The sequence below is a fragment of the Strongyloides ratti genome, scaffold srae_chrx_scaffold0000010 (assembly GCF_001040885.1).
Source record: "Strongyloides ratti genome assembly S_ratti_ED321, scaffold srae_chrx_scaffold0000010".
Lineage (NCBI taxonomy): Eukaryota > Metazoa > Nematoda > Chromadorea > Rhabditida > Strongyloididae > Strongyloides > Strongyloides ratti.
This window is the reverse complement of record NW_020171518.1, coordinates 22228-49421: the sequence shown is the minus strand read 5'-3', so window position 1 is coordinate 49421 and position 27194 is coordinate 22228. Positions and strand designations below refer to the sequence as shown.

The 27194-nt window shown below is 18.4% G+C and overlaps 8 protein-coding genes across 8 annotated transcripts; 6 read left to right on the top strand and 2 right to left on the bottom strand.

Annotated features, from left to right (window-relative positions):
• Positions 1 to 99: 99 nt before the first annotated feature.
• Positions 100 to 1649, top strand: SRAE_X000259300 (Hedgehog protein family and Hedgehog protein, Hint domain and Hint domain C-terminal and Hint domain N-terminal-containing protein; the record flags this gene model as incomplete). The annotated part of the gene is made up of 2 exons (XM_024645826.1): positions 100 to 697; positions 754 to 1649. The coding sequence occupies 2 exons, from the start codon at positions 100 to 102 to the stop codon at positions 1647 to 1649; spliced, it is 1494 nt and encodes a 497-aa protein (XP_024500070.1).
• Positions 1650 to 3185: 1536 nt separating this feature from the next.
• Positions 3186 to 4638, top strand: SRAE_X000259200 (PAN-1 domain and Apple-like domain-containing protein; the record flags this gene model as incomplete). Its single annotated transcript, XM_024645825.1, has 2 exons — positions 3186 to 3504; positions 3557 to 4638. 2 exons carry the CDS (start codon positions 3186 to 3188, stop codon positions 4636 to 4638), a joined length of 1401 nt encoding a protein of 466 aa, XP_024500069.1.
• Positions 4639 to 5331: 693 nt separating this feature from the next.
• On the top strand, positions 5332 to 6643 carry SRAE_X000259100 (Two pore domain potassium channel family and Two pore domain potassium channel domain-containing protein; the record flags this gene model as incomplete). Its single annotated transcript, XM_024645824.1, has 3 exons — positions 5332 to 5379; positions 5448 to 6299; positions 6353 to 6643. The coding sequence occupies 3 exons, from the start codon at positions 5332 to 5334 to the stop codon at positions 6641 to 6643; spliced, it is 1191 nt and encodes a 396-aa protein (XP_024500068.1).
• Positions 6644 to 8767: 2124 nt separating this feature from the next.
• Positions 8768 to 10442, top strand: SRAE_X000259000 (GPCR, rhodopsin-like, 7TM domain-containing protein; the record flags this gene model as incomplete). The annotated part of the gene is made up of 6 exons (XM_024645823.1): positions 8768 to 8911; positions 8967 to 9071; positions 9120 to 9269; positions 9311 to 9558; positions 9604 to 10138; positions 10182 to 10442. The coding sequence occupies 6 exons, from the start codon at positions 8768 to 8770 to the stop codon at positions 10440 to 10442; spliced, it is 1443 nt and encodes a 480-aa protein (XP_024500067.1).
• An 8392-nt stretch (positions 10443 to 18834) lies between these two features.
• On the top strand, positions 18835 to 20320 carry SRAE_X000258900 (Zinc finger, RING-type domain and Zinc finger, RING/FYVE/PHD-type domain-containing protein; the record flags this gene model as incomplete). Its single annotated transcript, XM_024645822.1, has 2 exons — positions 18835 to 19080; positions 19136 to 20320. The coding sequence occupies 2 exons, from the start codon at positions 18835 to 18837 to the stop codon at positions 20318 to 20320; spliced, it is 1431 nt and encodes a 476-aa protein (XP_024500066.1).
• Positions 20321 to 21710: 1390 nt separating this feature from the next.
• Positions 21711 to 22799, top strand: SRAE_X000258800 (Thioredoxin-like fold domain-containing protein; the record flags this gene model as incomplete). The annotated part of the gene is made up of 1 exon (XM_024645821.1): positions 21711 to 22799. One exon carries the CDS (start codon positions 21711 to 21713, stop codon positions 22797 to 22799), a length of 1089 nt encoding a protein of 362 aa, XP_024500065.1.
• Positions 22800 to 22872: 73 nt separating this feature from the next.
• Positions 22873 to 24188, bottom strand: SRAE_X000258700 (Protein kinase-like domain and Uncharacterised oxidoreductase Dhs-27 family and CHK kinase-like domain-containing protein; the record flags this gene model as incomplete). Its single annotated transcript, XM_024645820.1, has 2 exons — positions 22873 to 23823; positions 23865 to 24188. The coding sequence occupies 2 exons, from the start codon at positions 24186 to 24188 to the stop codon at positions 22873 to 22875; spliced, it is 1275 nt and encodes a 424-aa protein (XP_024500064.1).
• Positions 24189 to 24591: 403 nt separating this feature from the next.
• Positions 24592 to 25318, bottom strand: SRAE_X000258600 (Hypothetical protein; the record flags this gene model as incomplete). Its single annotated transcript, XM_024645818.1, has 3 exons — positions 24592 to 24608; positions 24905 to 25136; positions 25190 to 25318. 3 exons carry the CDS (start codon positions 25316 to 25318, stop codon positions 24592 to 24594), a joined length of 378 nt encoding a protein of 125 aa, XP_024500063.1.
• Positions 25319 to 27194: the final 1876 nt, after the last annotated feature.

Genomic DNA, 27194 nt, shown 5'->3' with positions numbered 1-27194 from the left:
TCTCCAACCATTAAATACTCGGCTATATATTAGAATTTAAACTTTTAAAACTATTCTTATTTTAAAATATTTTAAACCATCTTTATTATCATTAAAATAATGATTTTTAAAATTATTATTCTTTTATGTACTATAACAATTAAATGTATTGTTGATAGTGCTTCATGTGGTGGTAGTGGAATGCCATTTCGTTTTGAAGTTACACCATCAGGTTCAGCTATTCTTGGTTGTGCTATGCCACAATGTTTTGGTGGATTAAATGGTGGTAAAGGTTTTCTTCATGACAGTAAATTTAATGCTATCCCTGAAGGTGAAGATGGATTTTTTAGAGAAAATGATTTTAATAAAATAAAATCAAGATTACCTACTGCTCCATCACAAATAGCTAGTTGTGAATCTACTTTCACAAGTCAAAGCTGTGGTAATGGTAATTCATGGGTTGGAGGATTCATGCAAAAAAAAGATGGATCAATGGGATTACAATGTTGTAGTTATGATGGTATGAGATTTTCTCAAGAAATTGGTCAACCTATAGTTAGACGTGGTGAAGTATATAGTGGTGGTGAAGTTCTTAGAGATGGTAGACAAACTGGATTTGATCTTATTACAAATATTAAACAAATAGACAATGGTTCATATAGATTGACTGTTTATAGAATTAATTGTTTACCAGATCCAGCAGAAGAAAATAATGATGGTAAGTTATTGTTTTATTTATTAAAAAAAAATTAATCATTTTAATAATATTTATAGTTCAATTAGATTCTCCAAATGATATTACAAGAATTTTAGATAAAGTAACTGAATTTCATAGAGATTCTCAACCAAGAGTAAGAGATAGTTTAGAAGTTGTTCAACAACAAGGAGGTTATGCTAGAACAAGTGGTGTTTCTGATCCAGTTCAAGGATCAGATACATTTGTTCAGGTTGGTGAAGCTTCTGTTCCTGTACAACAGGGAGGATATTATTACCCAGTTGCTGGATCAATACCAGCATGTTTTGCTCCAAATACAACTGTTATTACCTCAAATGGTCCAGTTGAAATAAAAAATCTTAAAATTGGGGATATGGTATATTCTGAAGAAAACGGTATTCCAAAATTATCTGAAGTTACTTCATTCCTTCATAAACTTCCTGATACAGAAGTAACTTTTATTCATTTAGAATTAGAAGATGATACATCACTTGATATAACACCACAACATTTTATTTATAAAGGAAATTGTAAAGAATATGGTGATTTAATGGTATATGCTGAAAAAGTTAAAGTTGGAGAATGTCTTAATAAAGTGACTGAAGATGGTAAATTTATTCAAGTAAAAGTTGTTGATTCTACTGTTAAAAAAATAATTGGTGCATACTCACCGTTAACTAAAAATGGTAATATTATTGTTAATAATATTTCTGCATCATGTTATTCTATTGTTAAATCAAATAGTTTAGCTCATACATTTTTCCATTATATTAATGAAATTAATAAACTTCTTTCAACAGGAGTAACAAGGTTATTTTCAAAAACAGGAACAACAGTAGATGAAGAGACAGTTGAATTACCAGCAGTCGCAAAATATTTATATGATTCTTTGAATCTTATTGTTCCAGAGTCTATTTTTGATGGTGAAACAAGAAATATGTTTTTAAAGAACTAATTATTATTTTAATAATAATACAATCCTGCAAAAGTAACAATTTAATAATTAATAAAACAGTTTTTGCTTAGTTTTCCTATCCATCATTATTAAATAAAATAAAAATAAAACATGTGTTATAATTTTTTTTTATTATTATTAATCAAGTCATTACTTGATTAGATTATTCATATTTGTAGATAATTTATTTATATAATTTTTAAAATAAATGTTGTATTATTAATATGATGAAAAAAAAATTATTTTTCAAATTATATTTTATAAGAAAAATAAATTTGACCTACAATCAAAATAATACTATCAATTTTCAGCTCATTAACTACAGGACAATTGCTTTTTTTACCTTATATTACAATAGATTATATATAAAATCAATTCTTTTAAAGATCAAAAAAAAGATTTATTAAAAAAATTTAAAATGCCAATAAATTATTTGTTATAACAAAGTTTATAAAAATATAATTTTTGTTATACATTATTTTATAAAATTTATAAAATATTTGAAAATATTATTGCTATTATTAATTTCAAAATACAAAAATTTATATAAGAATAAAAGTTTAACATTAAAAATAAAAATTAATTAGATATTATTAAATATGTAAATTAAAAGTTTTATCGTACAATTTATGACTGACCTACCATAAATGAAAGTTAGTTTATTCTTTATTTCATCTTTATATAAAAGAAAAGATATTTAAAATGATAAATGATAAATGAGATAAATATCTTTAGATCTTAAGACTATTTAAAATTTATATAAAAATTATTTATTATTAATATTAAATTTGATTTGTTATTTATACCGTAAATTAGAAAAATATTATTTATTATTTATATAATACAATTTATATAGATGTCATTAATTTATAAATATAAAAAGTACTAGTTTACAACTTTATCATTTATAAGAAAAATAATTTTTCTATTCTTTTTTTTTTTATTGTTATTGAAATCAAGTTCCTTTTAAGAAATATCATACAACCAATTTATGTACTTTTTTTTTATCTAGGACACCATGAATTTTTAATGATATTTCTTGAACAATTAAAAATTACACTCCCTTATTTTACTATATATTTTTAATTTTTTTATTTCCGTATCTTCTCATCTTCTTCAACATAAATAATGTCAATTTTAATTATTCTTTTTATAAAATTTATATTTAATATTATTTAATAAATATATATTTATTTTAACTTTAATATAACATCATATTATAAATAATAAAAATATATTTATAATATTTTATGCTTAAAACAGTAAAATTAACTAGAAAACTTATCAATTTTTACTTTTGTGGATTCTTGGTATTTTGAAGCTATTATTAAAATAACTTTTTTTTTTTATTTTCTATAAATATATATTTATATTTGAATATACGGATACAGTTTTTCTTTTCAGTTACATTAAATATCATTAATAAATATTTAAAAAAAAGAAAGTAGGAAATAACAGTTTTTAAAACTACATTAATTAAGAATGAGTAAAAAATTGTTCTTATTTTTATTTCTTTTATTAAATGTATATAATTTAATGAGTAAAGAAAGTGAATTAGAAGATAAGCAATGCAATTTTGATGATCCAAATACAGGAATAATTTTTTTTTCTTTGAAAAATATGTCTAAAGTTTCAAAAATGTCATCAAAATTGGAAGGACTATCAATAGATGAATGCAAAGAGTATTGTGTTAATGTTAATAATTTTAATGAAACTTCTGCATTTTGTGGTAGTTTTACATATAATGAATTAGAAAAAACATGTAATATTATATATGATAATGGTTATAAAACAGAAAATGATAATTTTGTAATTATTGAAAATGAAACATTTTATGAAAAATCATGTATAAATGGTATGTTAAATATAAGTATTTTAATTATAATTAATATAATTATATTTTTAAGGTTTACCAAAAAAATGTAAATATGAAACTATAAAATTATTTACAAATAGAATATTATCAGGATATGCTGAAAATTTGACAGTTGCCGGAAGTATAGAATTTTGTTTTGAGGAATGTTTAAAAAATAATGCTTATTGTAAATCTTTTCTTTATTTTCCAAAAGAAAAAGAATGTATTCTTAATTCAGAAAATAATATTAATAAGCCTGAAGCATTTTATGAAGAAAATAATGAAGATGTATTATATGGAAATAATGAATGTTATGAAAAGGTTAAAAAAATTACTTCCGATAATGTACTTTCTGACAATAGTTTTAAAATTGAGGAAGTAAATATAGTAAAGGAAAAAATTTATACAGATAAATTACCATTGAAAAATACAACAACATTAAGTAGTATTATTCAAAGTACCGAAAAGGAACAGGGAACTTATAAAGCAGAAATAATTAATATTTATAAAGATAAATTAAATGAAAATAATAGTAATGATGATATACAATTATCTATTTCAACAACTACATCAACAATAAATGAAAAAAATGTTAAAAAAATTAATTTTTATCCAATACCATCTCAAAAAAAGAAAGATACCTATTTTAGTGAATGGGAATTGTGGCCAACTTGTATAAGTGTTGGTGAAAAATTGATAAGAAAAAGAAAATGTATTAATCTTAAAAAATGTATAGGCCCATTAACACAAATGAAAATTTGTAAACCAGAAGATGTTGAAAATTATATACCACCAAAAGAAGTAGTTGATGAAATGTCTGGTCCGATAGGTCCTATGAGAACAATTATTCCTGTTTCAATGTATGGTTCGAGAGAATTAATAAATGGTGTTGGTTCACCACCATCAATTTATCCAAATGCTTTACCTGTTGGACAGAGAGATATCCTTCCAGATGGAGCACCATCACATCCAGATATAATATGGAGTCCATGGTCTGATAATTGTCAAAAATTTGCTACCCAACAATTATGTGAAAATGGTTTAGAAGTAGGATTTGTTAGTCGTGAATGTTTAGCTAAAAATCCCAAAGATTGTAAAGGACCATTTTTTAGATATTGTACATTATCATGTTAATATTGTTTATTTATTATATTTAATTATTAGTATAAAATAATAACTTACTAATATCTTATTAATTAAAAAAAAAAGATAATATTCTAAAAATTTAATTAAAAAAGTTACCACATAACAAGTGTGGGATAATTAAAAATTAATTACAAATAGTAAGATGATATAAAAGTGAAATTTTTATTCTTTTGTTAGTATGTACTTCTTAATGTATACATTGTTGCCATCAACCATCAAAATAATAGTATGGTTATAAAAATTTGAAATATATATATAAATATATATTGTATATGTAATATTTTTTAAGAAATATATAGGTAAACTTTGTCTTATTTTAAAATTCCAATACATATTTTTTTTGATTTGTCAAAGAAAAAATATAAAAATGTTATTTTTAAGGTATATTAATAGTAGAATTATTTAAGAATATAAAAATAATAATTTTTACTTTTCTTTTTTAATATTTATTAAAAAAGGTTTTTTAAAAGTAATATATTTTTTATGAGATTGATAAAAAATATATTATAAATATGATGAATATTAGAAAAAGAAATATATTTTTTTTACGATCATGTGAAATATATAGAAAATAATAATTATTTTAATCTTTAATAATGATTTTACTTATTTTAATATTAAATATTTTATTTATTATTTTTATTAAATTTTTTAATTATTTTTTTTTTAGAAAATATCAAAATGATTGGTCTTTTACCTAGAAAACGTAAAGGAATCTGTGATAAAAGAGTAAGTTAATTATTTTTAATATCAAAAGTATAATCATACTTTTTTATATAAAAAATTCGTTAATTTAGAAATTACAAAATATTGCTTTTCATTTATCATTAATAATTATTTGCTTTATATATATAATTCTTGGTGCAGGATTATTTTATTATTATGAAAGTGCAAATGAAATTGAGACAAGTAAAAATATGATAAAAGAATTGAAAACAAGAAAAAAAGACTTTATAAATAAAGGTATGAATTTAGTTATGAAAAATAAAAAAAAAATCGACTATGATAAATTTGTTTATAATATGACAATCATTATTGATGATTATTTAAAAGAATTATTTTTATCATTTGATAATTATATTAAAGCAAATGTTGTTGAACAAGGAATAGAAAAATCTGAAAAAAATTATAGTATGTTATGGAATAGACGAAGTTCAGTATTATTTTCAGCAACAACAATGGTACCAGTTGGTTTTGGATTAATAACACCATTAACAATTCATGGTAAAATTATTGTAATTTTTTATGGTATAATAGGTGTACCATTAGCATTAGTTACCTTATCAGATGTAGCAAAATTTTTTACATTAACATTATCAAAATTTACTAAACAAAATATGTTTTTATTTGTTTGTATAGTAATTTTTGTATTAAGTATTTATCCACTTACTGGAGCTTATTTAATTTATAAAAATACATCATTACCTTTTATTGAATCAATTTTTTATTGTGTTACAACAATTTTTACAATTGGTTATGGTGACTTTGAACCACAAATAAATTTAGTATGGCTATTATTATTTGTATATACTGGGGTAATGTTAGTAACAATATGTGTTGAATTGATAGGTCTATCAGCAATTCATAATATTCATTACATGGGAAGACAAGTCAATAAATTTAAAGATATTGCTGGAAAAATGGTTCTTGTAAGTCAAATTTTATATTTAAGTTAATGAAATTTATTTATTTTTTTTTTTAGTTAGCGCAAAAAATTAATATTAATCGTGGATTAGGTTTAGGATTAAGTCAACTGAATAACTTTGCAAAATTTGGTATTATGATGAAAATTGACGAAAATGGAAATACTTACATAGAAGATAATGAAAATTTAAAAAAAATAGAAACATCTGTAGTATTAGTTGATAAATTTAAAGATGAAGTAGTAGGATCAAATTTTGATGATATTCCATTAATAGATGATATGAATTTTGATGCTACTTTATATAATACAATAAGTCAAAATTCTGACAATAATCATGTCAATGTATAATTTTTATTTTTTAATATGCATCTTAATTTTTTTTTCTTATAAATTTAAGCATAGTTTTCTTCTTTTATATACATTAAAATTACATTTTATCTTACAGAAAATAATGAAATTTTTTTTATTATTTATTTCCATGTCAAAATTTTATTTTTTTTATGTGTCTAATAAATCTGTTATTTGGTGGCAAAATAATTCATGTAATTTGATATACATTTAATGAAGAGCAATTAAAATATCTTAATAGCAATAATTGATATATATTTATGTATTCATAATTTTTATTGGTTTAAGAAAATTTGAAGATATATCAATACATATTTTTAAATTATTTTGATAATACTACATATATAAAAATAATTTATATTTAGTATATATATTTCATATTGTTTTCACACATATAATAATATAATAAAAGTAAAAAAAAAATTATATAATTTATTTTACACATATAACTATAAATTATAAAAACTTTTTTAATATATAAATTCTTATGTATTTTGAACTTTAATATATTATATTTTTTAAACTCATAACTCTATGTAAAATTTTATTCATTTAAATGCTAATAAAACATAAATTTTATGTAGTATAAATTTTTCTTTTTCTTCATTTACCCTTTTTAATATACGTGATAAATTAGATGGTCATAATAATATAAAAGTAAATGTTAAAGGATTACCCATTTTGACAGTCTGTAATTATATATTTCGTCAGAATTGTAATTAGAAGAAACCGTATTATTAAAAAGAACCTTTTAAAAAAAATGTTAATTTATATAGCTTCATTACATTGAATAAATATCTATATTTTAATAATAATATATATTGTTAGCAAAAAAAAATCACATTTTATATGATGACTATTAATAGACAAGTATAATTATTTATTAATATAATTCACCATTAGAAATTACATTTTTTTGTATATAATTTATCATTATGATAAATTAATTTCTGTTTCTTAAATTTTTCTTTTAGGATAGAAATTTCAAGAATAATTTTTATTTTTAAAATTTTTATCTCATTTTTCTATTCCTATTTTTCATGTTTTTAATTTTATGTTTTTTTTTCCTTTCTTAATTACAATAATAATAAGTACCATAAAAAGAATATAAATGGTTACTACTATCAATTAAAATTTATTTATTTATTTAAATATCTTTAAAATTAATCAGCTTCCGTGTTTTATTTTTATTTTATTTTACCAGTATAATGTGTACTTTTCTTTGTAACAAAAAAAAATAAGTATTAAAATTAATTTCTTATCTATATTATTAAAATAATATTCTTGCAATAATCGTAATTTTATCAATTTCAACAGATATTTATGTGTGTTAATGTGAAAGTTAAATGTTTGGTAATATTATAAAATATTTAAATAAAAAATGATTTATTAAGTGAGGGATAATAATTTTATCTTCGTTAATCATAGATATATAAACTAAAAAATTAAAAAAGAAAATAAGTATTATAGAATAAACAATATATCACTACTGGATATTCTTTTATAATAAATATTATACATTATAAATTTACATTTTTTTGTTATATTTTTATCAAAAACTTTAAGCTATTCTTTATAAATATTGATATCACTTTAGGTTATGTAATTTATTGAATTATATTAACAAAAATAGTATAAAATATAATAGTGAAAGTTTTTTATATGTTATATGTTGTGAATTGATTTTGTTAAAACACGGAATTTTAATTTTGCTTTATTTAATTAAATTTTTTCTAACTTCACTAAAAAATATTTTTATTTTAAAGAAACTTTTTTATTATTCTTATTATTTTATATTTTATATTATTGCATGATTTTAATATTTTACACAATCAAAAAAATACATAAAAATATTGTGACATAGTTGTTTTAACTTTATTAAAATTTTTATTTTATTCCTTATTATATATATTTTAATTTTTAGCACCTCATTTATAACAAAAAAAAAAGTTGGGTTTTTATAATGATAATTTAATTAAATTAAGAATTTTCCAAATATTTATATATCTAATTTTGAAGAGACAACTGCTGTGGTATATTAAAATATAATTATTTAAAAATATTTTGTCATATGTTGAAAAAGAATAATATTTTAGACTTTATATATTTTAAATAAATACTAAGATGGAAGAAAATATTTCTTTTATTAGTGACTCAAATATTACTTTTATAAGTGAAGATGAATATTACATGGAATTTGATTATACTACTGAAGTTATATCAAATGGAACTTATTATAATTTAGAACTTCAAAAAATTGCAAATTATGTATGTTTAATAAATATTTAATATGTAAAAGATAATGTTTTTTTTTTTTTTTAAGATTATTGCATGTAGTAGTTATGCTTATGTTTTTTTTGCTGCAATAGGTCTAATTTTAAATGCTTATGTTATAACAAGATTGATACAATTTGCTTTATCAGATTATGTAAGTTTGTTTTAATGTTAATTATAAAATGTTTAAATATTGTTTTAGGATCGTTTTAAAAGAGGATGTGGGTTTCCTTTAGCAGTTATGTCACTGTCAGATTTAATATCAATTCTTGGAATTATCGGTAATGTTTCAGCATCATTAATGGCAAAATTTGAATGGATTCAAACACCAACTCATAGTATTTCTTGCAAGGTATTTTAAAAATTATTATATATATTTAAAATATTTTTTAGATAATTATGTATGTTCTTCATACAATGACTTCATTTAGTACTTGGTGTTGGTTATTTGTTTCCGCAATACGGTATATGGCAGTTTATCATCCATTATGGCAATCTACTAGATGGGCATTAGGTGATTTAGCATTATATGGAATTTTAGCCATATCAATGTCATTAAATTTTTGGTTACTTATTGTTGTTAATTCAAGTTATTTTATGTGTGCAGAAATTCCACTTTCTAAAAATGTTGATTTTAATAGGTATAATTAATTAAAATTTTATTTAATAATTTTTTATTTTTATAGAATATTTCATATTATTGAATTTTTATGGAGTTATGTTTTACCAGCAGCTTTAACACTTTTTATGGATATTCGAGTAATATTTACAAAACCACCTGGGTTTATTGAACAATTTCAATATGATAAAAAAAAATGTAAAAAAACAACTTTTTTACGTCTATCAAGTCGCAAATCACTAGAATCTCCAAAATTTTTAGGTGATGTTGTAAGAAAGAATCAGGCTAATAAAAGAACAACAATGAAAAAAGCACGTTGTAATGTTTGGAGATTTTTACTTATTGTTACAATTAATCAATTGTTAAATGCTCCTGATAATGTTTTTAAAATGATGGCTATAATAGGAGGAACAGGATATACAGGAGATAATCGTTCTTTAATAATTCATACAATAGCATTAATTGGAAGATTAATGTATTTTTCACAATTTTGTTTTAATGCAGCAATTTTATCAATTATTGTTTATAATCATACAACTAGACCAAGAAAAATGCTAACATATGCTGAACAGTTTAAAAAAAGTACACTTAATGGATGTGAGGTAAAACTTATATAATATTATTAAAAATTAATGAGTATTTCAGAAAATAAGTCATGAATATTATAATTTATCACATGAAAAAGTAGAGTCTCAATCTGGTATAGGTATGGGAAGTTCTTTATTTAATGATGAAAAACTATCAAATAGAAGAGGTTCATTAAAGAAAGTTAAAAGGACTTCTTCATGTGCATTTAAATTAACAGATCTCAATAAATTTCATATTAAAAATGAAGTTAACTATAATGATGATAATAAAAACTATTTGAAAGTAACTGAAAGTGCTGAAATTACTTTAAATAGCTAATATTATAAAAAAAAATATTATTCTCTTTTTGTATAAAACTTTTTCCTATCAATAGTTAGTAAAATAAAAAATTTTTCATTATTATATATCTGTCATAATATATATGGAAACCTTTTAATAAAATTTTTTTTAGTAATCTCAACGGTCTCTTGAAAAAATATAAAAATTTTATTAAATAACTACTAAATAAGCGATGCCATTTTATGCAAAATATTTAAAATTTTTTAACTTTGCAACATTAATGGTTACAAATTTTTTATTAATATTTTTATGTTAAGTAACTAAAATTACATTGTTACGGAAGTTGTTTATTATTATAATTTGAAATTTAAAAAAATTAAATAAAAAATTTTGAAAAAATGTAAATTTAATTTTTGTTATTTACAAAGTTTAATAAAATATATTTTATATAAAAATTTCTACCTTTAAAAGTCTATTTTATATACTACAACATAATTAATAATGTTAGATAAAATTTATTAATATTTCATATATTAATGATTTTTTAAAAATTCAAATAGAACATTTATTAAAAATAAAATATTAAGTGAGTTTTCAGTAAGAAAAATGATATATGTAGTTTTTAAAAATATTTATAAAATATTAAAACATAAAAAAATTTTATAATTCACACATGATAATTAAACATAAATTTAATAATTGTAATTAAAATAAAATATTTTTGATTTTTTTAATTAAATTGTATAGACAAAAAACAATATTAAAAATTATTTCTAAAAGAAAAAAAATTATTACAGATATAAATTTATTTATTTTTATATAATACTATCACTTTTGGATTTTATAAAAAATAAAGAAAAAGTTAAAAAAAATTGTGTAAGGATTATTTTCTATTGCTTGTAAAATATATTTTTCAACGAAACTTTTTTCAATAAAATAAAATTTTAAAAATTATAAAAAAAAACCTATTAATGTCAAATATCTTTTTATAAATTATGAATGTTAAGGATAATTCTACTTTTGACCATGTATTTTCTCAATCAAATTTTTTTATACAAATAAAACAAATATTTGATTAAAAAGATACTAATGTACTTTTGTAAAATTTATAAATAACCTTATTGAAAAATTTTCAAAACTTTCAATAAAGATATAAAAGTTCAAGATTGGGGAAATTTTTAATTTTAATAAAAATGACAAAAGCTTTAAATTTTACTTTTTTTCAATTTGTCACAATAATTTTAAACATATATTGCAATAATACTAATTTTCATATATATATTTATTTATTTTTAACATTTTCTTATACAGACAGATAACTTGAAAATTATTAATAGTAATCCAACAATTTATTTTTATTTCTTTATAAAACTTTAATAACAAATATGTTTTTAAAAAGATAAATTTTTTTCATTAGAGAAATCATAAGATTATATTTGTTTCTATTAATAAAAATTTTATTTAAGTTTAATGTAATTATATTACAACATAATATATTTATATCATGATCCATATATTTTTGATGTAAATAAAATAGAATATGACTTTAATGACAATATTTCACTTATTTTTTTGTTATAACATATATACAATAATATATTAACAAAATATTTTTTTTTTATTAAATATGTAAATATAACAAAAAACAAATAAAGTTTTTTATTAGAATATTTTATTATTTTGATAATATTTAACAACTAGTGTAATAATTTTATAATTATGATTAATTTATAAATTTCATATATAATGTTTTAATCACAAGACTAATTTTTTTAAAAGTAAATTAGAAAATAAATGGTTAAAAAAAGTAATTATTTATGAAATACAAAAATTATTATAATAAAAGTTAGATCTTTATTTAAACTATAAATTTTTCAGTTTCATGGTAATTATTTTACTTTTATAATTATGTTGCTTTCATTAAAAGATAAAATTAAAATATTTAAATTTTTAATTTTGATCAACTTGTGCTTAATTGTTTAATAAATAAAAATGGAAATGAATAGAAAAAATACTGTTTTTGTAAAAAAAATAATATTATTATTATATTAAAATATTAGATTTCTGAAGACATATTTTTCTAGACAGTATCACATATTTTTAGCGTCTTCTAAAAATATTTTTGAAATATCAAAAATAATATTAAGTTTAATGAAAAAATTATGATTCAACATAAATTTAACAAAAATAATTCTATACATATTAATAAACATTATTTATTATAAAAAGATTTTATATTAACAAATATTTTGCTAAAAGTTACAAAATTATTATTTAAGCTATAAATTAAAAAAAAGTTGATTTAAAAGCTTATTAATTTATATAATCATTGCTTTTTAATTTTATATAACATTAAAAGTTTTTTTATAATGAATTACAATCAAATTTAAAAATAAAAAATTATAAAAAACTTTATTTTAAACTAAGACATTATTAAAATTTATAAGAAGAAAAAAAATTTTTTTATATTTTTTTTAAATTGTCAAATATTTCTAACATGTTATCTGATTAAAAAAAAAATTTGTAATAAATACCAAGTCTTATAAATTTAATCATTTACTATAGCATTAAAATTTTTATTACCATACGTAAGAAAAGATATAACTTTTTTAAATATATAATTAACATAATTTTTGAGCATTTATTAGCTATTTAATCTCTATAATAAAAATGTTTTTATTTTTAAGTGCTAAATATTACACAAATTAATTTATTGGTAATAAATTGTATATTCTAATAAAATTATATTACTAGTTATTTTCTTTAACGATTTTGTAGCAATTTTTCAAAAACAACACAGTTTTTTTTATACCAATTGAAATTGTTTTATTTTTTTTTTTAATTTTAGATTTTTTAATAAATTTTTATTCTATAACACACCATGTGAGATCAAAAATTGTTCTAAAAAATTCAATTTATTAGAGAGACAGGTAATATATTTAAAAAAAATTAAAATATTTCTATTATTAAAGGTAATAGTACTTTAAAATTAATTAACAACATAAATTTTATGTTATTATATTATTACTAAATGTAAATATGTTAATTTTAAATAAAAGTATTATAACTATATTAGAAATGTAATTAAAATAAAAAATAAACCGAATTAATAAAATAATTTAATATGAGTTTTATCAAAAATTAAAATATGTTTTATTTATTCTTATAATTCTTGATTAATTCAAGTACTAAACTTAAATATTAACAAATATATAAATTATAATGTATGTAAAAGAAATTAAAAATAGTTTGTATGTTTTTTCTTACATTTTTTTTTAATTTTAAAAATGCTTAAATTTAGCCGTATTTTTATATTATACAAAATTAAAATTTTTACTAAAAATTGTAATAATGCATAAAAAATGAATCATTAGAATATTAAAAAATAATTTAAATAAGTCTACATTCAACTTATTCTGTCTTATTAAATAAATATGTTATTTAAAATTCAACCAATATTAAGTATATGTTTTCTTAAGAATTTAATTTTTTATGAATTTTATAAACTAACGTTTACTAATTAACAAAAAAAGTCTTTGTTTAATCATTAAAAATGTAACATATTTTTCAAAAAAAAATTATACTTTTTTAGTATGGATTTTAATTTTTAAATGCTAAATATTTGTTAAGATGTTGCGATGAAGCATATAAAATAGTAATTTAGCTAAACCGGGATCAATTTAATACAATTTTATTAAGAAACTTTAGCCATATAAAAACATATTAATATACATATATTTACATAACTAAAACTTATCTTAAAATCTGAAAATATCTTCTTTAAATATCTCTTATTATATTTATCTTATTTTGAAAATTATATTTTAAAAAATATCCTGTTTTTAAAGACTAAAATAATTTATATATTTTTCACTAAATATAATTTATTTTTTTAAAACAAACTTTATTTAAAAGTTATTACGGTTAAAAAATACTATTAAATGTTAGTAAAGTAAAATATATGACAATTAAAATGTATGTAAATTTTTAATAAGTAAAATTATAAAATACAGTAAAATATTTAAAACACGCATTTAATTTATATTAAAATTTGTCTAAAACAAATAATTTTGTTACAAAAAAAATTAAAATTTAACAGAGTTTTAAAAGTAAATGTGAAAAAGTTTTGTTTAATATTAGAAATTTATTTTTTTTATTTCAATTTTTATGATATCTCTTTATTGTAAGTTGAAAGGTTTAGTAATTTTAAAGAAGAAAAAAAAAATAAAAAATAATTTGATCATTTTGTACTTGAAACATTTTTAAAATTAGTACTTTAGTTTATAATTTTAAAAAGTAATTGATAAAACATAATATAACTAATTTTTTTACAATGTAAAAATATTTTATCAAACTAGTCAATTGAGTAGAAGAAATAATAAATAAATTTATGTTCTTTCTTTATTAGATATCAAAAAGTAGTTAATCAATATTGAGTTATTTGATTTATTTTTAATTGCAAAAAAAAATGAACACTTTTAATTTTGTTATGTCACATCTTTTAATAAAAGCTTTTTATCAATCTATATAAAAATATAAAAAACATTAAAAAAATTAAAAATCAACAATACTTGTTTACAAATCACTACTGTACTAAAAGTGTATTTAACTTTTTATTTTTTGATACTATTTAAAACATTAACTATAAAGTTTCTTCTTTAAATTGTATATTTTAATAATTAGTTTGATCACTTTTAATAATAGTATATAGTTTTTAAAAATAATAGATGTTTAAAACAATAGTTAAATTTATTGTAATTTTCAAATATCTTCACCTAAATATTTTAAAAAATTAGATTTTTTTGCAATGATAAGATAATTAATTTTTAAATATATTTAGTACGGCAATATTATTATCAAATTTGCATGATTATTACTAATTATTTATTTATTAAGTTGTATGTAATTTTTTTTAAATATTTCTTTTTTTAATATAATTGAAACATATATAATAATCTTCTATTATTATAAAAAACAAGTGAAAAAAAAATATTTAGATTTAAAAAAGTAATTATTAATATGATAAATCAAAATTATATTATATCATATAGTTTATCATGTGACAAAATATAACAGTGCTTTAGATAATTTAATTGTTTATGTGTTTGATTAATGATTTAATAAAATCATTAAAAAATAGTTTACCTATAGAATTGAAAATAATTTTGACAAAAAAAAAACTACAGGAATTTTAAAATAAATAGATTAAATTAAAATTTTATCTATGAAACCATTTTATATTGTTGTTTGTCACTTTTTATCTAAGAAAAGAAATAATTTATTTATTTTTAATAATATTTTTGTTTGACATTGTTAATTTGTATGTAAGAACAATAGAAAAATTAGTAAAAAATTAGCTTTTGCATTTTTTAAATTTTTTAACAAAATAAATAATAAAAACATTTATTTATAACTTACTAAAATTTGCTCAAAAAAAGAAAGAATTTCATACCTATATAATAAAAAAAAAAGATTATGGTTATAAATTAGCTATGAAAAAAAGTAAATTATACTAATTGATAATATTTTTATGATATCATAATATAATAAAAGCTTATTAAATCACTAATTTTTGTCAAGAAATATATATATAATTTTCAAAATTATTCTTTATAATAAAAAATGATATAAAAATAAATGTTTATGATTTTTATAAAGTAAATATTCAAAAATTGTTTTTCATATTTAAAAATTAGCTTTTATTTTATCAATTTCCTTATTATATAAAAATATACCATTTTTGGTTTAATGTTTTTTTGGAAACTTTATATAATATATTTAAAAAGTAATGTAATAGTTAATAATTTTAATAAATACTTTTAAAAAAAAATATTTTTTTTTACTTTTTTTATTATTAGATAATTATAAATTAGAAGAATCAAAGTTTTAAATTTATATAAAATTAATCATTACAAACAAAATTATAATTGTTTAAATTAAAAAAAAAACATTTTTATTAATAATTAATATTGAAATAAAATTATTCATCTTTTTTTTAATTATATTCTAAATGTAAAATACATAATGTACATTTTTTTTAAATATTTTGATAATAAATTTAATACTGATTTTAATTCTGACATTAATCAATTAAAATATAATTATTTTTATAAAATTTATTTTTGTCTTTAATAGTAATAACCTATATAATATTTATTAAGTTTTAATAAAATGAAATGTTTAAAATTTTGAAGCATTAGTAATTTTGTAGGAAGTTATTAAAATTTATTTCAACTAATTTACCTTTTGGACATTTTATAAATGATATTTATTATAATTTTTCTTATAAAGTAGAAAATTTATTTTCTTATTTAATGGTACGTTAGTATAATTTTGTTAAATGTTATTAAATTAAATATGATTTGATTAATAAATTTATAGGAAAATTAAATTTTATTATTAATTAATATAAAAATTTACTTGTAAAAATAATTTTCTTTTAATATATCAAAATTTTTAGATAAAATGGTAAACAAAAGTGAAAAAATTTTTTTAATTTACCATTAATTTATCATTCATTCTTTTACTGTTATATAAACATTATTTAATACATAATAAATGTAATATAAATATAATTCTCTTTTTTAAATTTTATTTAATAGTCATATAACTATTAGAGATCATTTTTTTTAGAAAATCAAAAAAAAAATTTCTTTTATAATTTTTTATTATACATTTTATATATTATTATATATTTTTATTAATGTCAAAGATAATTCTTTATTCTTTTTTTATTCAAAAAAAAAAACATTTAAAATAGATTTAAAGCTTATAATTTTATATTTAACTTTCAAGGGCAAATAATAAGGAAGAAAAATTATTAAAAGACCTTCAGTAGATTTTTTTGTGGTATTAAAATTGAACAACAAAAAAAATTTATATAATTTTGGTGTTAGGTATATCATTATTATATATTTATAATTAAAAATTTATTATATTTTTCATCTATACTAAAAATTATCAATAAGTTGTATATATTTTTTTAATGATAATACTTTTGTACAATATAAATAAAATATTATTATAATAAATTTAGTATACATATAATATTCTTTATCTTTAGATTTATAATTGAAAATATTAGCATCTTACAGGAAGATACGTGATTCTTAATATTTATATAGCAAATACAATGTTACTTAATACTGTTTGATTTTCTAACTATTGACAATATGTATAGAAAAGTGACCATCTTTGCTTAACATTCTAAAAATTGGACGAGTGTATCATCTACCTGTTCTTTATGTACAGGTCAATGTTATTGGATTGTATCTGATTTTACATCAATAAATCCATATATTACCTTATTTTAATAATTTTTATATTTATTTATATATAGTTGACCAGTTGTCTTGTGACGTTTCTTTATTCAAAAATAATCAAACAAAACTGGTATTTATTGCGATATTTTCGTCAATTTTATATATTAAAATAAATGGTAATTAATAAATACATACTATTTTATTTCTATTAAAAGTTTGTAAACATTAGCTATCAATTTTTCTCATTTTTTTTTAATAAATTTTATTTAAAATATTAAATAAAATTATCCACAAAAAATTTATAATTATTCTTTAAGTATATTTATTATATATAAAATTTAATCCATTTAAAACTAGTAAATTTGTAAAAATGTTTTATCATTGTCCATCTTATTTTAACAGCCATCAATAGAGTTTTATAATACACCAAATAAAATAAATTTAAAACATCCACATATATACTATTCGTTTTTGATTATCGTTGTAAGGAGTACCTTTTATTTGTACCATTGCGCAAAAGTTCCCTGATTTAGAAATAAAAGATTTATTATAGATTTGATTAAATTCTCCCTAAAGTATTATAACTATTTGTTAAAAAAAATATATATATATATATTTAAATTTTAATTATCTATCATTTTTATATTATCGGAGTTATAGAAAATATTGTATTACAAATATTTATTATTTAAAAAAAGGTTATATTATTAAAGTTATCTAAAAATAATTTTTTCTATACTTTTTAGTACTTTTAAATTGTTTTTCATTTTAAATATTCTTATTTTAAACAATCTATATATTTAAAATTTTATATAAATAAGTATATTTTATTATTTTTAAAGTACCTTAATATTGTTATTTCAATTCACATATATTTAAGTTTTTCTTTTATTACTTCCGATGACATTTTTAACACATTTAAAATAAAAAATTTGTTTTACCTTCTTTATGTAAACAAAAATTTGATAGTATAAATTTATTTAACAATATTTCATGCTTTAATGCCATTTTATTTTTAGTTTCAATAATCTCATTTATAACTATTATTGTGCTAGAAATAATTGAAATATATTTTTTTTTAACAAAAGAATAATAGAATAAAATAGAGAATTTTTTTTAAAAAATAAAAACTCTTTTCTAGTTATTTTAAAATTGGTTTGATTTATATTATGGGCCAAATAAATTCAAACACAAGAAATAATAACATTTTTAGGAGAAGAGGTACTACTGATAATGCAAATGCAAGATATACTGAAGAAGGATTAGAAATAGAAAATTTTCAACCAAAAAGTGATGGAACTGTCTTTGGTTCACATTTTTTAATGGGTGGTGGAATTTATGAATCTATTAAACATGATAATTTTTTATTTGGTGATTTAGTAGATTTAGAACATGTTGGTAGTAAACCAACACATGTAAGTTTTTTTTTTTTCTTTTAATTATTTTATATATTTTTTTACAATTGTATAGTTTCCTTATGAAATTCAACCCGGTCCTGATACAATTGCTACATTAAATACACTTGTCAACATTCGTCGTAATTCAATTTGTTTTGGTAAAAAAAAAGATAAAAATAATAGTGATGTATCTGTGGAATTTATTTTTGATTGTGATTCACCATGCTATGTTCAAATTCATTTTCATGCTAAAGAAAATATTGATGGTTTAGCATTAAGTATAATGTATGAAAAAAATGAAATAATGTCATCTAAAAAATTTTATTTTGATACTGGTTCAAATATTTTATTTAATCAATTTTCTTTTAAACCAGATGACTATAATTTAATTCCTGTAGGTAAAAATTTTAATGAAAATGGTGAAACTAATGATAATTCTTCATCACCATTTTCACAAGTTGTTATAGAAATAAGAAGTACAGGTGAAAAGAATGAAATTTCACATAATGAACATGCACAATTAACATTTTGTAATATTGTTAAATCTAACGATAAAAATTCATTTTTAATGTTAAAACCACAAAGACAAAAATTATTTGTAGATGGTGTATTGTATTTGTTACAAGAAGTATATGGAATTGAAAATAAAGAATATGAAACATCAATGATTGATGAAAATGGAAGTGAATGCATTATTTGTATGTCTGATATCCGTGATACTGTCATTTTACCATGTCGTCATTTATGTATTTGTAATAATTGTGCTGAAACTTTACGATACAAACAAAATAATTGTCCTATTTGTAGATCTCCTTTTAGAGCATTACTTCAGATGAAAACTTGTCGAGTTATTGGAAATGGTAATTCAAATGAAGGACAATGTAATGGACGAGTTAAATATGAAATTCAAACATTAATTGAGTCATTAAATGGGATTAATTCTAGCATGAGTCATAATAAACAACATTTGCCCAAATTAGGTTCAACATCTGTTGAAAATGATAAAGATAATGAAAATAATATACTTACTAATCATAATGAACTTAAAATTTCTTCAACAGATAATAATAGTTGCCGCAAACTACAAGAAGTGTTAAAAGCAAACAATACAACAGAAGTTAGTGTAATTGTGGAGGAAGAAGAAATAGAATTACATGATTTAGATAATAACATAGTTAAAATAATAAAGGAAGAAATTAATAAAGAAGATGAAAATAAAAATAAAGAAAAAATTAAAGATGACAATTCCAATGAATAAATGAGTAAAGAAATATATGTATATGTTCAAGTATCATTAAAGATACATAAAAAAAAAATTACATTCTATATATACTTAAATATATTAACATATCAATGAAAAACTAGACTAAATTTCAAAGTTGACTATATCCATTAAGCCTGACACTTGGTTACATTACCACTTAAATCAACAAAAACAAAATAAACATGTCTATAGTATAATAACATTCATTTTTCAATATCTAATTCATTTTTCACTATATTTATCTATATCTTTGAAATAAGTATTTCAATAAATAAACCTAGATAAAAATTTTAGAAATAAAAAAAAAAAGTTTTTTTATTTCGAAATAAACGGTTAAATAAAAATTTATCAAAATTTAATTAACATATATTTTTATAATTAAATTATTTAATATTTATATATATATTTATATAAATTATTTTTAATTATTATTACGAAAATATTGTTCAATAATTTACATTTATGTAAATAATATTTTAGTCATTATTTTTTGTAACTATAATAACTTAACAATAGTAAAGAAGAAAATTTTGATGTGTATATTATTTAAATATTTGTATAGAAAAATAAAATATATGATAGATGATGTTGGCAATTTAAAATCATATAATAAAATGGATATATTTTTTTAAATTTAAATTTAAAATTTATATTTTAATATGAATCTTTTATTCTTATTTTAATTAAATTTTAATATATTTTTTAAAAATAATAAAATTTTGTATTTTTCTTTTTATTAATAATAATGGTAGGATTTAGATTTAATTAAATATTAAGTGAAATAATATAGTTAAAAGAGAACAATTTTTCTACTACTTCATTATTTTAAATATTATAGAAATAGAGAGGTATAATAATAAAAAGAAAAGGGGTCTTTATTTTTATTAATGTTTAAAAGAAAGAAATTTTTATAATGATTTGTACCACTAATAAAATATTTAACTTGATTTTTGGATAATTTAATTACTGAAGAAATATTATTTTAATAATTATATTTCTTAATCATTATCTTTAAAAATAATCGTAGATCTTTATATATAAATCTAGTCTACATAAAATTTTCTATATAAATTAGTTTAATTTATAAATAAAAATTTTTTCTATTAAATATAAAGTTATTTGGTATATTTTTCCTTTCAGTGAAATAACATATATATATATCTTTTTAGAACATATTATTTATATAAATAAGTTTTTATTTTTTATTGTTACATCTTATTAGTTTAAACCTTGACCTAATATAATTTTTGTTTGTATTTATTGTATTAAAACAAGAATAATTAGTACGATTTTAGGCAATTATACAAAAATTTTTTACTTAAATAATCATTATTATTAATTTATTTATATATATACTATTTTTAAATTATTTTATTTTTTAGATATGATAATAAGTAATAAATTATTTATTTTACTTTTAATTTCTGTTGTAACATTAGTATCTACTAAAAAGGATGATAAAAAGAAAGAACAAGAAAAAATTGTAAAGAAGAAAGATCTTTCACATGGATTTCCAAAAGAAATTGATTGGATTGAATGGGATAAGGCAATAAAAATTGCAAAAGATCTTAACAAACCTATTTTTTTGATGATTCACAAGACTTGGTGTAATGCATGTAATCTTCTTAAAAAGAGTTTCTTTGATGATCCAGAACAAGAAAAAATTATTGAAGCATCTAAAGATTTTGTTATGGTAAACTTAGAAGATGATGAAGAACCAGAAGATCCAAAATATGGACCAGATGGTATGTATATTCCAAGAATACTTTTCTTATCAACCGATGGTACACCATTAAAAGTTGACAATAAAAAAGATTATCCACATAATCATTATTATTATCCAAGAATTAAATCTGTTCTTAAAGGTATGCAAAGAGCAATAAAAGTTTTTAATGGTGAAGATGAAAATGACAAAAAACTAAAAGTTGAAACAGAAAATATGTCTAAAAAAGAAAATAAAGATAAAAAAGATTTAGAAAAAGAAAAAGATTTAGAAAAGAAAAATGATACAGAAAAGAAAAAAGATACAGAAAAAAAGAAAGATTCAGAAAAAAAGAAAGATTTAGAAAAGAAAAAGGAATCAGAAAAGAAAAAAGATTCAGAAAAGAAAAAAGAATCTGAAAAGAAAAAAGATTCAGAAAAGAAAAAAGATTCAAATAAAAAAAAAGATACATATAAGAAAAAGGAGTCAGAAAATAAAAAAGACACAGAAAAGAACAAGAATAATAAGAAAATGAAGAAAGAAGATGATATTGAAGGATGCCCACATGCTGCAAAAGCTAAAGCTGCAAAAAAAGCGGCTGAAGAAGTTAAAAAACAAAAAAATAAGGAAGATAAAATAAAAAAAGATAAAAAATTTGATAAATCAGATAAAAAAGAAAAGGATAATTCTAATGATAAGAAATCTAAAGATCAAAATAAATCAAAGGATAATGATAAAAAAAGTAAAAAGAACGCAAAAACAGAATTGTAATTTTTTTACATATACTTATTAATCACTTATTGATGCTGTAGTTTTATTTATTTAACAAATTACTTATATTTTTTTAAAAATTATATTTAAAATCTTTTAAGTCATTTTTAATAATATTAATACCATCTTCTAAAGCATGTTTAAGTCTCATGATTAAAATATCTTCTTTATATCTTCGACTTTTTATATTTTTGTCACTCTTATCAGAAGTATAATTTGTAAAAATTGATATCATTAAAATCAATTGATATGTTTGAAAAAGTTGACTAAATTTATAACATTCTTTAAAATTTTCTAATGAAAATGGTATTGGAATATCTCCTAATTCTTTTTTTAAAACATTATAATAATAATCAAAAATAGTATCATGATATTTATTTCTAATATCACCATTTACTGATATCATTAAAAATCTAGCAATATCTAAAGTTGGATTACCCAAATGTAAAAATTGCCAATCAAACAATGCTTCAACATCATTTGTAATATATCCGTCTTCATCAGTTTTAAAATAGATATTATTTGTCCATATATCACCATGACTTAATAATAAAGGAAGTTTGTAGTCAATATGAGATATCATATTTACATATTTAAAAAATTTTTCATTTGTTACAAATGGAAGAAATTGATTAAATAAATTTTCTAACATACTTCCATATTTTTTTGTAAGAATTTCAATATGTCTTTTTGTGATTATATTTAAATCATCACCAATAAGTGGAAATTCCATATTGTAATGCTTAATTCTTTCCATATTTTTTATCGAAAATGAATGAAGTTTTGCAACAATTTTGATGACATTATTTATCTGCCCCAAAGTTAATGATTCTGATACATCTTGCATTTTACCTTTATCTCCCATATCTTGCATTAATATACATCCATGAATCTTTTTGTTTGGTATCCAATATATAGCTTCAAAAACTTTAGGAAGTGGACAATCAGTAAATTTAACTTTATTATAAAAATCACACTCTCTGTTATGCATTCTCACAATTGAATTATACATATCATCACAAGTCTATAATAAAAATACAAAAAAAAATTGTAAAAAGCTATTACCTTAAATTTTTTACCATTATCATCAACACACATGGACTTATTAATAGCATCTTCCAAATGTAATGAACCAGGTACTTTTAAAATGGTGCTAAAAGTACTTTCATCTTCAGCTGTAAATATAATTTTAAAAACTTCTGAAAAACATCCTTTTCCATCACTCAGATCAAAAGAATATACATTCACAATTTTTTTCTCTTTTTGATTACATTTATCATCAAGTTGCAAAAATTTTTTAAAATTAGCATCCTTAGATTTCAAAGTATCAAGGACCCATTGATATGAAAATTTTCCATTTGAAATGAATATATTACTTAAATCATACATGATTAAAGAATAATTATTTTGATAAGACAAAAATTTTATATATATATATATTTTTTTTCGTAGTACAATCTCCACCTATTTAAACAATAATTTTAATTTATGTTAAATATTTTTATATATTATTTTATGTTGATTGATAATTTTAGTAGAAAAAAAATTTATATATATGATTTTAAATTAAAAAAATGCAAAAACCCGTATAAAAATAAATTTTTAGATATTTATTAAAATTATTTATTAATAAAGTGTTACATTTTTAGTATCTTTTTGTTTACTATTAGTGTATTAGTTGATGTGAATTGATAGTTATAACAATTTATTATAATTGGAAAGGTATATTAAATTAAATAAAAAAGTACATGAGACTAAAATTGTCACATTTAATAAATGTATTAATTTGATATTATAAATATTCACCCACTTAAGTAAAATTTTTTATGTATATTTAAAAAATTAAGAAAAAATAAAAACTTTTAAAATTAAAATAATTTAAAATTATTTTAAGTATAACAACAAAAAAAAAACAGGTTTTTTTCAAAATGTATTAATAGTACAATATCGAAACAATATATCATATAAAATATAAATTATGAACCAAAAAAAAAAGAGATAACATTTGCTTTTATATCCGTTATTACAAAGATCCTTTTCACAAAAACAAAAAATATTATTGGTTATTGTTGTCGTTAAATTATTATTTACATTTGATCCCATACAATATTCTTTATATGAAGTTATAAATGGTTTAGGCTTCACCCACATTTTATCCCAACATTCACGATAAACAATTTCTTTACCCTTATAATTTCCTTTCCATTTGGCACAAATTCCTTTGTTATTTATGTCATTCTTACATATTCGAATATTTGCACGTAATAATTGAAATGATGCTTGAAATGGACTAACATCAGCGCATGTATAAATATAATTTGGAATTGTTAATCCACTCTATAACAATTATTTTTGATCATTTATTTTTATTTTTAAAGTTTAAAAATTACCTCATTAATAATATTTACAATATTATAATATTCTTTTGAAAATTTTGGTATTGTTTTTGATATATTCTTAATTGAATAATGTGGTTTTGGTGAATAAACAGAAAAACATGAAAAACATAATGTTTCCATATTATTATTATTATTATTATTTTCTTTTTGATTATCATTTAAAATGTTATATTTATATGATGAGACTAAAATGTATTTTAATATATATTTTTTAATAAATAATAAATTTCAATAAAATTATTATATAGTAATAAGTTTTATATAGTTTTTTATATATAAATAAATATGACAAACTTACCATAAAACGATTGATAGTTTATTAAAAAAAAATAAATTATAATATTTGGAATGCATAACATTTTTATAGTACGTATAAAAAGTATACTTTTTAATTAAATCAATTGATCAAAGAATCTAAAAAAAAACTTTTAATTTTCTAACACAAATATTTATATATATAAAAATTAATAAAATCTCAATATTATTTTAAATTTGTTTTTTTTTTCTCAAATAAATAACAAACCTTAAAATTTGAATGGCAAAGACAACTATAATATAAATATAGGAAAAATTGACTTTTTTTTTTCTTCAAAATATTTAACAAAATATTATTCAATCTGTACTTTAATGAAAAAAAAATAGTATTGAGTTAATTGTTAGTTACACTTAAATGAACATAATTTTTCAAAACTTTAAAATTTTTTTCTTTATTTTATTAGACATTTTAAATATTATTTTTCAAACTATTTTAAACATTTTAAATCTATTTTTTAAGTAAATAAAAATTATTTTTTTTTAGATTATATCAATTATGACATTTAGGCTAAAATTTTAATAACTATATTTTTACCAAATGTCGATTTTATTCTATTACATATGATGTTAGAAAAGGGATATAAAAATGTTCTCTCTTCTTTTATTATTAAATAAAGCATTAAAATTTTTATTCTTTTTTATATGTAATCTACGTGTGAAAAAAGAAAAATTAATTTATTAAATCAGGTGGAAGAAAGTAAAATAATGGTTACAAATTATTAAAAAATTTTAATATTTTAAAATAAAAAAAATTATTAAAATATTCTTAGTCTTTACTATAATAACATTTTTGCTATTTATTATCTACTTTTTATAATAATGTGTAAAGATATTTTTTTTTAAATTTAAACAATATTACTTAAAACATAAATATCAGAATATTAACAAAAAATAAAAACTAAATTTTGAATGTCTTCTAATGTAAAATTAAATCATTCATCTTTACATATTTAGAAAAAATAAAAATTTTTTTTACTTACCATTGGATATCTTCACAAAATTAGTTATTTTATTTCACAGAAAATAAAAAGTGACAATATTATTTTTTTATTATTTAGTTTGTTTTTTCACCATTTAATGTTACAAATATGAATACACAAATAATGTATTTATAATGCACTAGTAACTTTCACTAAAAAATTTTTTCTTTTTTAAATACAAATTAATCATAGTAAAGTTATATTATTATTATTATAAAAAATGTAATAACAATAAAAAATGTAAAACATCTATAAAATTTATTGACTTTTTGATGAATGATAAAGATGGTCATTTATATTAATAATAAAACTTTAATATTTTAATAACATAAAAAATTAAAAGTAATATTTTTTATATGATAGATAAAAATGTAAAATATATTTAAAAAAAAAATCAAGAAATGTATGTAGCTAATATAAGTAATTAATGTATTTTTATAGTAATGTAATATTATTTTTTTTTTTCATTGTCAAATATAAGAGTGAAAATATAAATAAGACAATAAAAATTTTTTTTATAAAATTTATTCTTTTCCTTCCTTTAACAAATCATTCTTTTGACTGGTTGCAACAAATGAGAATGAACATAATACTGCATAACATATTTGGTCAGCCTAAATACGGTAAAAATTATTAAAAGATTTAAAATAGTATATATTTATAATATAAAGTATATACAAATAAATATAAAGTTACAATAA